Source organism: Elgaria multicarinata, chromosome 2, assembly GCF_023053635.1.
Source record: "Elgaria multicarinata webbii isolate HBS135686 ecotype San Diego chromosome 2, rElgMul1.1.pri, whole genome shotgun sequence".
Lineage (NCBI taxonomy): Eukaryota > Metazoa > Chordata > Lepidosauria > Squamata > Anguidae > Elgaria > Elgaria multicarinata.
The window spans coordinates 158,263,126-158,275,213 of NC_086172.1; the positions used below are offsets into that span (position 1 = coordinate 158,263,126).

At 43.7% G+C, this 12,088-nt stretch overlaps 1 protein-coding gene across 1 annotated transcript in view; it reads left to right on the top strand.

The window, feature by feature from the left end:
- The window catches only part of UNC79 (unc-79 homolog, NALCN channel complex subunit), a 155,606-nt gene that overhangs the window by 71,728 nt on the left and 71,790 nt on the right, over positions 1 to 12,088 (top strand). Inside the window, exons 24-29 of the mRNA XM_063118002.1 lie at positions 458 to 639; positions 846 to 1,047; positions 2,686 to 2,865; positions 4,383 to 4,448; positions 5,468 to 5,754; positions 9,261 to 9,443. Coding sequence (XP_062974072.1) covers positions 458 to 639; positions 846 to 1,047; positions 2,686 to 2,865; positions 4,383 to 4,448; positions 5,468 to 5,754; positions 9,261 to 9,443 — 1,100 coding nt within the window. The remainder of the gene's footprint in view (positions 1 to 457; positions 640 to 845; positions 1,048 to 2,685; positions 2,866 to 4,382; positions 4,449 to 5,467; positions 5,755 to 9,260; positions 9,444 to 12,088) is intronic.

Consider the following 12,088-nt stretch of genomic DNA (forward strand, 5'->3'; position numbering starts at 1 on the left):
CTTACACTTACTGCTATGATAAATGTGAATATTTTAACTGGCCTTACACCAGCTTTGAATTGAAATTGGCTAGCACAAAGAATATAAGCTAGTTATAACACCAAGAATGTTGCCCTTAGGTGCCAGGAGAATGGATACTGCTGACAGAATGGGTTCCCCCTCCACCCCTCCCATGAACCCTCAAGATTTTGCTCCAGAGCAGATTTGGGGGATACTATGGAAGGGGATGAAGGATGAGGAGAGCAAAGTGAACTCCCATGGCATGAGTGGAATGTCCACTCGTGTTCCATTCAATGTAGCTCATTGTATCGTTCATCCAAAGCCAAAAACAAAAATTGAAATGAATTGAAAATTTAGATGTTCTTTCATATCTGTTCTCTCACAGAGGTTGATAGTGTCAAATATCTGAATTAATTTGCTTCTTTTCTTTATTTTGGGACTTTCTCGCTTTCCACAGTGGAAAAAGTAGCGGTGTTGTGCCGGTTTCTGGATATTCACTCAGTGACCAAGAACCACTTGCTGAAATATTCCTTGGCACATGCCTTTTGCTGTTTTCTGACTGCTGTGGAGGATGTCAACCCCGCTGTGGCCACCAGAGCAGGGCTTCTACTAGATACCATAAAAAGGCCAGCTTTGCAGGTACGTGGATGGTGAACATAGTTATGGGCCCAGTGGTGAATTCATGCAATTCTTTTCCTTTGTCAATTTGGACATGTCAGAGGAATGGCTCAAACCATTTACTAAGTCCCTCAAAAATATTGGTGAAATTGGTAGACGTAGTCCTTTTTTATAACCAGGAATAATTGTCTTATGCTTCACATCTATGTTTTATTCTTCCTTCCCAGGGTCTGTGCCTTTGCCTTGATTTCCAGTTTGACACAGTTGTCAAGGACAGGCCCACAATTCTTAGCAAGCTTCTGTTGCTTCATTTTCTCAAGCAAGATATTCCGGCTCTGAGCTGGGAATTCTTTGTGAATCGGTTTGAGACTCTCTCTCTTGAGGCACAGCTTCATCTGGATTGCAACAAGGAATTCCCCTTCCCAACGAGTAAGCATCATTTGGTGGCACAACGTTTTTTTTGGTGGTGGGGGAAAAGAGTATTGGTACATTTAAGTGTTCTGAACCAAGATGTTCTTGTCTTTGTGGGAGAGAAAAAATCCCCCATATTTGCAGTGAGAAGGCTAACTAAATCCTATACTTCATTGGTGGGGAGTAACTCCAGCAGCACCTGTTCAGGTACTAAAAGAGATGCCAGTATCACAGCTCCAACCTTGTGAGAATGTTCTGTTTCAGGCAGCTGAGTTCTAGCCCAGTTGGAGCCCCTCTAGGGCACTGGCAGAGTAGAAGTTCCAGAAATGCGGTCAAGCAACTCTGAGGTCAGGTCTTGGATAGGCAGAATAAGAAGCAAGTAGCACTATAGGGAGCTAGGGGAAGTTCCAGAGGTGTCATCAAAAAGGTCCAAGGTCAAGTCTAGGACAGACAGAATGAAGAAACGGGGAGCTTCAGGTGGGGCTGGAAAACAGACAAACGTCATCATTTTTTGTAAACCGCCCAGAGAGCTCTGGCTATTGGGTGGTATAGAAATGCAATAAATAAATAAATGTTGCTCCAACAACTAGCAGACCCTGAATGAGCCTTAAGTAGGTTTTTGGCTTCCTTAGCTTGTTAGCTCCACCTCCACACTGAAATGCGGCCTTCTCCCTTAAAGGGTCTTTGTTTGTTTTAGAAACCTTTGACTGAAATGACATGGAGGCGACTGCAGTGGTGGTAGCTTTACAGTTCGAGTCTGAGGATGGTAATGCAACCTCCTCTGGATGCAGGCGAGCTTTCCCTATGGGCATTTCTGGGGAATGGGGGTCTGAGGAAGTAGGAACTTTGAGATGTGTTTCCACAGTCCACTCCTCTTCCTGGTCTGAGAGATTATCTATGTAGGAAGTCTCTTCCCCTGAGGAGGGGTTATCAGAACCTTGATTCCCAATGGGATGCTACACAATTGAAAATATATTTACTGCCCCAAAGAACTTACACTCTTAAAAAAATTAACACCTCAATCAGGTTAATGGAGGGACTCACCTAGTTCAGATGTAACGATGCTGGCTGATAAACCATGATTTATTCACCTTGGAACAAGCCATGTGCTCACATGATCCTTCCTGGCCCATCCTCTTCCTTCTTTCCCTCTTGTGCTCAGTTTCAGTGAAACTATCTTAGTTTCTTAAACTACAGTTGCCCATGACGTCCAAACTGGGAAAATGTGGTTTAAGAACTCCCTGCAAACCGGGATCTCATGGGAAACTGTGGTTTAAGAAACCAGGATACCTTTGCTGGGGCAAAAGGGGAGGGACATGAAGGAGCATGGAGGCAACACATGGGCGTGTGAATAATTCTTGGATCAATATTTATCAAAATGTGATTGCTGTGTTTGAACCAGGCAGTTCTTATCAGTTTATGTTATTTGTGCTGATGTTGGACAAAGCACACTTTGAGCTCCACATATAATATCCATCTATCCTTACCTAGTGAAGGCATGGGGCTGGCAACTTGAAATCCCTCACATGGGAGGATCCGAGCATGAAATTAGCACCGTGTGCTGTGGAGTTCCCTTGCGCATGGCACACTTAGTATGATTTGGTCTGAAGCATGCTACAAAATGACACCTGACTTGTTTAAATCCTGTTTGCAAAGCAATCACAGCTGTGCGGACGAATGTTGCTAACTTAAGCGATACGGCAATGTGGAAGATCAAGAGGGCCCGGTTTGCCCGGAATCGACAGAAGAGTGTGCGTTCTTTGAGGGACAGTGTGAAGGGTCCGGTGGAGTCCAAGAGGGCACTTTCTCTTCCAGAAACCTTGACGTCCAAAATCCGTTGAGTATCTTCCACCTCTCCTTCCCATATTCCTTCATTTTAACTCTGTTGCAAAATTGCTTCTAGGTGGATATTAGATTTAGGACAGTGAATTTGACCAACCAAACCAACCACTGATGAACTAATTCTATGAAATGCTTGTCTTATTTGCAAATCAGCACTCTGGAGCATTTTCATAAAAGATTTGTAGCAACTTCCGGGATTGTGTGCTAAGTATAATGTACCACAGGCTTACGTTTACGATTACTGTTTTACAAGTGAGACCTGCCACAATGTGTAGTTGGGTGGAGTGCTGCTGTGGATGGATGGATCGGCCCCCCACAATAGCTTTTCCTAAAGGTTTTTGTTGTATGTCTGCAAACCTTGGGTTCTCCTAAACCTGCTGATGTCTCTGCCTTGTGTGCAGATGGTGCTCTTTGGTAGCACAAGGAGAACCCAGAGAACTGAGATGTGCTTTATATATATTATTATATATTATTCCCTGCTTGGAAAATATTTGATTTGGTTAAACCATGGAAGTCATATTGAACTGCTCAGGGTTTCCTTGCAACAACAACAAAAAGAAGTTAATAACCGGCAAAACCACATTATGTCCACTAGTTGTAGATGCCTCCACAAGCAGAGCTGCTCCAAGTCCCTTCCCCTGCTAAGTCATTCAGTGTGGTGTAGTGGCTAAGGTGTTGGACTGCGAGTCGGGAGATCTAGGTTTTAGTCTCCACTCAGCCATGGAAACCCAGTGGGTGACTTTGGGCCAATCACAGACTCTCAGCCCAACCCACCTCACAGGGTTGCTGTTGTGAGGATAACATGGAGAGGAGGAGGATTATGTATGCTGCCTTGGATTCCTTGGAGGAAAAAAAGCGGGATATAAATGAAATAATAAATAAATAAACTAAATAAATCACACCTTTCCCTCAGCTCCATCCACCCAAACCTCCTCTTGACCACTCTACCGAGGTCTGCCCAGGCAATCTCCTTTTCTTGTCTGTTATTGCTAAATGGAACCTCCATGTTCAGAGGCACCAGATGCTGGGTACAAAAAATGGGGAAATGTTGTCATTTTCACATCCTGCTTGTAAACTTCCTAGAGGCATTTTGCTAGCCATGGCTGGAAACAGAATACTGGAGCAGATCGATGGGAGATTCAAGCCAGATAAAAAGGAGTACTTTTATCTGTCCTGAGGAGGAAGGTGAGGAGGTTTAAACCTCTCTGACCACAATGGGAAAAGCTCTTATCTCCATTCAGCTGCTGATTGGAGATAAGAGCGTTTCCCTGCCTGGGGAAAAAGCTGGCGGCCAAATGGGGAACTCATCTATGCTGACGGGGAGCAATTCTCCAGGTTTTCAGAAAGAAGTGTTTTCTAATCCTGCCTGTAGAGGTCCGAGTTTGAGCCGGGGACCTTCTCCATGCAAAGCATGTGCTCTATCACTGAGCTACAGGAATTCAGAGTGCTGCACATACACAGAGGCTGTTTTTAGTGTAATATTCACAGGACTCTTCCTTTTTCTTTTTTAGCTGCAAGGCTGATCAGACATGAACAGTCTGCTCCAGCGCTTGGTGGGACACCAGAACAAACGCAAGGTAAATACTACATTTGTATACAGGTTCATAACTGGTTGCAGGACAAGGAGGAATGATTCTGCAAACATTCAGATATTCCAGTGTGAGAAGAAAGGTTCAGTTTGGTTGTTCCAACAATAATATGTAGTATCTAGACAGTGATTTAGGGAGCAATTCTTTCAGTGGCACTTCTCATTAGCTATTGGTAGACTTTTCCCACGCAGTGCATACCAGAAATAATTCAAAGAGACAAGCTTGTGTTGCTGAAATTCCTTCAGACATTTGCCAACATAATTTGACCCCCAAATTGCAAGTCAGTCCCTTCCCAGAGCCCTCAACGTCCCCCCCCGCTGCCACCTGCTTCTATATCCCAGATTTATCTGGATGGGGCACCCCTGGCTAATGGTAGGTGCTGTGGTAGGACCTCCATTAAGTCATAGACACTGCTGTGAGCAGGCACAATGGCAACCAGGGTGAAAAGTTCCTATGGTTCTTGGATATTGGGAATCATGGGAACTATATTTCCCATAGTTCACAGAAGTCCTAGGACCTAACAGAGGCCCTACCATGGCTAGCTCCCCCAGCAGCTGCCAGTGCATCTAGCTAGGTTTTGAAAAGGGCAGGAAGAGCTCTGGCAGCCTCTGAAAATTTGTTGCAGTTTGGGTTATTCTAGATATGGATGTGCTCTGGGCCCAATCTTAAATGGATCTTGGAAGGGGATCCCATCAAATCCAGTATCTCATCCTGGATGAGAAGGCTACCAATGGCTACTAGTTCTGATGGCTAAGTGCAACCTCCAGTACCAGAGGCAGTAAGCCTATATGCACCAGTTGCTGGGGAACATGGGTGGGAGGATGCTATTACACCGTGTTCTGCTTGTCGGTCCCTGGCCAACAGCTGGTTGGCCACTGTGTGAACAGGGTGCTGGACTAGATGGGCCATTGGACTGATCCGGCAGGGCTGTTCTTACATTCTTATGACCTTTCCATTGTCACATTGTTCATCTATGGGCTATAACCTGTTCTTTTCTGTGCTCACAGGGCAACCTTCTCCGGAGAATGATAACACCATAAAGGACCTTCTTCCAGAAGATGCTGGTATTGACCATCAGACTGTCCACCAGCTCATTACTGTGCTAATGAAGTTTATGGCAAAGGATGAGAGTAGCGCAGAGTCAGACATCAGCAGTGCTAAAGCCTTCAATACCGTCAAGCGCCACCTGTACGTCTTGCTGGGTTACGATCAACAGGAAGGATGCTTCATGATTGCACCTCAAAAAATGCGCATTTCAACATGTTTTAATGCTTTTATCGCAGGGATTGCCCAAGTAAGTCAGCTTTATGCTGTTTCTGTATTGTGCAAGCTATCTTGTTATCTAGTCATGGTCTTTATGCTGTTTCTCTATGACCTCTCATTTGTAAAATACAAGGCTTTTAATCATCTTGCTTTGGATGTTCAGGAATAAGCATTCTTTACAGAATGCTACCACTTGCCCTCTATTAATTTCCATGCATGTCCCACTGAAGTGAACAGAGGTTGCATGATGTAAGTGCTTCAGTGGGTGGTGTGCCTTGTTTGTTTATACATTCAACTTGTGAGTTGGCCTATAGCTGAAGCTCTCAGGGCAATGTACATAAAGACAAAATAAAACACAATGAAATCTACGAAATACAATTAAGTACAATAAAAACTAAGATAATGCAATGTACAGTAATGGAGACTAAAATTCAGAAATATATAAAATTATGTGTGTGTGTGTGTGTGTGTGTGTGTGTGTGTGTGTGAATACTATTACATTTATATCATAGAATCTTAGAATAGTAGAGTTGGAAGGAGCCTATAAGGCCATCAAGTCCAAACTCCTGCCCAATGCACAAATCCACCTTAAATGGGCTGGCCATATGAAAAGGAGGTCAGGGCTCCTGTATCTTTAACAGTTGTATTGAAAAGGAAATTTCAGCAGGTATCATTTGTATATATGGATAACCTGGTGAAATTCCCTCTTCATCACAACAGTTAAAGCTGCAGGAGCTACATTATACTAGAGTGACCAGATTTAAAAGAGGGCAGGGCACCTGCAGCTTTAACTGTTGTGATGAAGAGGAAATTTCACCAGGTTCCCCATATATACAAATGACACCTGCTGAAATCCCCTTTTCAATACAACTGTTAAAGATACAGGAGCCCTGTCCTCCTTTTCATATGGTCACCCTACCTTAAAGCATATCTGACAGGTGGCTGTCCAGCTGCCTCTTGAATGCCTCTAGTGTGGGACTTTTTTCCTCTTGAGAGGCACCCAGGGCTGCATACATGACCCTCCTCCTCTCCATTTTATTCCCACAATAACCCTTTGAGGTAGGTTAGGCTGAGAGACAGTGTCCAAAGTTACCGAATGAGCTTCCATGGCCAAGTGGGGACTAGCACCCAGATCTCCTGAGTCCCAGTCCAACACTCTAACCACTACACCAGACTAACTCCATGGAGATAAAAACAGTTCTAAGACACAACTTGAAGATCCATCCTAGTAGGAGAGTGTATAACAAGTTAAAAGGCCTAAGAGAATAAGAACTACTTTGCTTGATGACAAAAAATCAACAATGTAAGCACCAGGTAGACCTTTCTGGGGAGGGCATACTACAATTGGGGAGCTACCATTGCGTAGGCCTCACTCACCATAGTCCCTTTAGTCAAAGGCAGACAGAGATCACAATCCCAGGCACCAGTAAGGAAAAGGAAACAGGTAATACATTCAAAACAAATTATTTGGACTGATGAGCTGGCATAGCTGCAAATTTCCCCTTAGGCTAAAGCATGATAATGCATATTTGGGGGGAATTTGTACATTTGGGGGGAAATTGCACACGTTCGGAAACTAAAAAAACAAAAACAAAACCCAATTCCGTCAATGGACAGACGACAGAATGAAAGGTGCCTGTCAATCCGTGAAACACAGATGGAATGGAGTTTACACAATTGGTACATCCCTATTTATGATGGCTATAAGCCACATACATTTTATTGTCGAAGCGTTTGGATATTGCTGCTGCTTTTGAAAGGACATACCTTAGCGGCAAAACTAATATCATGTATAATCTGAATATCCTTTGGATGTTAGTCCAGCAGAGGGTGGTGTAGGACAAGTTTACTTGAAAGTGAATGTGGCTGTAATCTGCCTCGCTAGCATTTGGCAAATCCCTGCGGCATTAGGACCCAGCAGGAACCTGGCCTCCAGCCCGTCTGTGACCATGTCTACGCCCTCATGGATTTGCCATGGGCTTCAGGTTGGCCACTGTGGGAGCAGAATGCTGAACTAGTTAAACCTTTGGTCTGATCCACCACATTCAGTATAGACATCATAATCTGAACTGTAAGGATTTATTTTTTTAAAAATCCTTCCTTCCTCTCCTCTTGCTTCTTTTCATCCAGCTTCAAATGGAAAGTGCCACACATCTCAGTGGTCTTTTAGCATTAAAAACAGCACTTAAAATAGCAGTGCACAAGTGCAAGACGTCAGTTTAGTGGACCCATTACATATTTGGAGTCACATGTTTTCAGTCCATGAAAGGGGACTTGCGGCTAATAGTCAGCATGGATTCCTAGTTTGTCCTGGCAAGTTGAGCAATGAGCTTCCAAAATTTTGGCCTGCGGGAAACATTGAAATGACAAGTATCAAAGTGACAGTGTCACAGAAGATGATTCCATGTTCTGACACCGTGCAAGCAGCAAACGAAAATGGCAGTCCAGGTCTTTGGACATTTTCCAGATGATCATGTGAACTCAACCTTTAATTTCTGTTAATACTCAGCCCCACTGATTCAAAGTAACCCCTGCCAATCAATAATCTTGCAACCTGGTCTTATATATGCATATTCAGAAATAACTTCTATGTTTAATGGGGGTGTATTTTCAGTAAGTGTGCATAGGATTGTCTAAAGCATCTCATAGAGACCAAACACCAGTCTCAAAGGAATTGCATTGGCTGCCAATATGTTTCTGGTTGGAATTAAAGGTGTTGGTAATGATGTTGAAAGCCCTAAATGGCTTGGGACCTCGATACTTGAGGGAGTGCCTCTCCCTATATCTACCTGCCCGAGCCCTGCGATCGGTCAGAGAAGCCTTTCTCTGTGCCCCACCAACGCAAGACATACATTATGGTGGGACATGGGAGAGGGCTTTCTCTGTTGTGGCAACCCGACTGTGGAATGTCCTCCCCCTGGGGGCCCGACTGACACCGGCACTGCCCTCATTTTGGCACCAGGTTAAGACATGGCTTTTAACAAAGCCTTTGATGGCTAAATCCACCAGCCTGCACACTGTCTTGTTAATTTAGAACTGTATATTTATTGTTCTATTTTATATGTATGATTTTATATGTGGTGGGATATAAATGTTTCAATAAAATAAATAAATAAATAAAGCAGGGGTGTCAAATCTTTTTCAGCCTGAGGGCCAAATTCCATTTCAGAGAAGGTGTCGAGGGCCACATCCCAAGGGCAAAAATATCCCCAAATACCCACATATTGTAGCTTAAAGCGCTCACTGCAAGTAACTAAAGCTGCAGGAGAGGCATTTCAGCCTTTAGAATGGGGAGAAACTTGCACAAGTGGCAAGAAACTCAATGATTGGTGGTTGGGGAAACGGGGGTGGGGGTGAGGGCCATCTGGAGAATCTTGAAGGGCCAAATTTGTCCCCGTGACCAGAGGCTCTGCACCCCTGGGTTTAAAGCTTGATTAATTGCGAAGGATGGATAGAAATCTGTTTTGCTGGTGCTAGTATTAAAAAGAATTGTGTTTTTTTAAAGCGTTCTGAATTCTAATTCCATGTTACTTTTAGGTGATGGACTATAATATTAACCTGGGAAAACACCTCCTCCCTTTAGTGGCTCAGGTGCTGAAATACTGCACATGCCCTCAGCTCAGGCATTACTTCCAGCAGCCTCCCCGCTGTTCCCTCTGGTCCCTTAAGCCTCATATTCGGCAAATGTGGCTGAAGGCATTGCTTGTCATCCTGTATAAGGTAAGCGCTCCTCCTGTGAATCGCTCTCATATTGGTGGTCATCCGCGACTGGTGGTTGTGTTGGATAGGAAGGTGATTAGTAAAAGAACAGACAAGAGCATGTGTGATATTGGGCCTGGTTCACAGCCCTTCTCTCAGTGCCACCGTCATCACAGGCACGCTTCGTGGCAACGCGGGACAGGGCCTTCTTGGTGGCTGTTCCAAGGCTCTGGGACTCCCTTCCCAGGGAAGCTAGACTGGCTCCCTCCTTGATGTGCTTTCGGAGGCAGGCAAAAACTTTCTTGTTCCAGCAGGCCTTTGGCGAATAATCTGGACCTCTGTCTATGCCAAGGACTTTTAAAATCATCATGTATTTTAAATGTTTTAATATTGGAACATATTTAATATATTTTTAACTTTTGTATATTTCTATTAATAGGTTATAAATGTATGTGTTTTAAATTTTGTAATGTCGTCTTGAGGCCCAGCACTGGGCAAAAGGCAGATACAAATAACACCACCACCACCACGTTTTCCATTGGGCTGCAAAATGATAAAATAATATTAGTTCATTATTGGTCTGCCATTGAGGTGGGGAGAGAGAAGTAGCAGTAGACAAACCACCCCTTCTATGCCCTGCCAGGTTCTGGCAGCAGAACAAAAGATGGGTGGGTGGTTCTGTGTTTTTCCTTTCGCCTTTCTTTTCTAATTTTTTGCTCTCCAGGATTGGCGTAATTCTCCACTACTATATTCCTAGAACATGTCAGGGAACAGGAGGGCTTTGGATCTTGTTGAGACCCAACGCCTCCTCAGCACAATCTGGGAGTGTCTCGTTTTTGCCCTCTTTGCCAATAGTGGAGGAGAAACAGCGGTAGAACCTCCCATTGCCACGCAGAGGGGATTTGAGTGGGTGGACCCCCTTCTCTGTTTGCGGACCTCCATTTCCATGAATTCTGCAAAATCCCATGGCCCCCAGGATGTATTCCCAGGAATCATAGGATTGTGCTCTTGAACTGAGTTACTATAGCAAGACTGCCCACCATCAGAGGCATGTGTGGTGAGGACATGAGAGAGAGCCTTCTTGGTGGCTACTCCCAGGTTGTGGAAATACCTGCTGAGGGAGGCTCTTTACTTTATTATTTATTTATTATTGCATTTATATCCCACCTTTATTCCTCCAAGGAACCCAAGGCAGCATACATAATCCTCCTCTCCATTTTATCCTCACAACAACAACCCCGTGAGGTAGGTTGGGCTGAGAGTCTGTGACTGGCTCAAAGTCACCCAGTGGGTTTCCATGGCCCAGTGGAGATTAGAACCCGGATCTCCTGACTCCCAGTCCAACACCTTAGCCACTACACCACACTGGCTCTTTTGTCCTTCTTCCAATGCCTCCTCCCATATGTACCTGCCCGGACCCTAAGGTCATCCTCAGGGGTCCTTCTCCGTGAGCCCCTGCCAAAGGAAGTGAGGCAGGTGGCTACCAGGAGGACGGCCTTCTCTGCTGTGGCATCCCGGCTGTGGAATGAGCTCCCTAAGGAGGTTCGCTTGGCACCTACATTATATGCTTTTAGACGCCAGGTGAAGACCTTTTTATTCTCCCAGCATTTTAACAATCTATAAATACATTTTAACTTGGTGTTTTAAATTTGTAATTTTGTATTGATGCTGTTTTTATCTGGTTGAGCTTTTATATTGTATTTTATATTACGGTTTTATACTGTTGTTTTATACTTTGAATGGTTTTAATTTTTGTGAACCGCCCAGAGAGCTCCGGCTATTGGGCGGTATAGAAATGTAATAAATAAATAAAATAAATAAATAAAACAGGCCAACACATTTTTATTTAAGGATGCCTTTGGTATGTAAGCTGGTTGGTTGCTTACATGGGGTCGGTGCTATTTTTATTTCTTTTATCGTTGTGTTTTTAAATTGTGTTTTTAATCTATTTGTTTTTATGATTGTTTTAACTAAGTTTATTTTAACCTTGATTTTTATGACTGTGAGCCGCCTTGAGCACCACAATTTTGGCGGCAAGGCAGGGCATAAATCAAATTAAAACAACAACAACTTAAATGTAAATAAATGTACTTGCATCAGAACCTCAGTAAAGTTTTTAGTGTCATAAATCACAGATTAATATCCAAAAGATACTACTTGTTAAAATGAAAGGCTAATTTACATGTTTCTTTATTTGTTCCTTATTCCCAAATCTTACCAGAATCCGGAATGAGGGTATGTAAGATGGCACAAGAGTAAGGGTGTTTATATGAAAATATTTATCTTTTGTGCTTTCAAGATAAACTAGGCAGGATCTACACTACTGCTTATAACGGTTTATAAGGGTTATTACAACTGTTCAGGCCCAGGACACATTACATATACAGTTTTCATACTGTTTTCAAAGTGTTATGTAGTGCTTGGTGTAGATCGGCCCCTAGAATTCCATGGATAAAAACAGACACAATGTAAAAACAAGTGTTGGGTTGGATCCAATATTCAACCACAAATTCCACTCATGTTTTGGTGGTGGAGTGGAACTTCACAGTCCTCTCCTGTTCCCCTGCAGACCCCTGCACATTCCCTAAATCTGTTTCAGAGAGTCTCTCCAACCTTCTGGATCAGATTTGGGGGGGGGTGTTATGGGGGGGGGGCTGCAAGGGGGA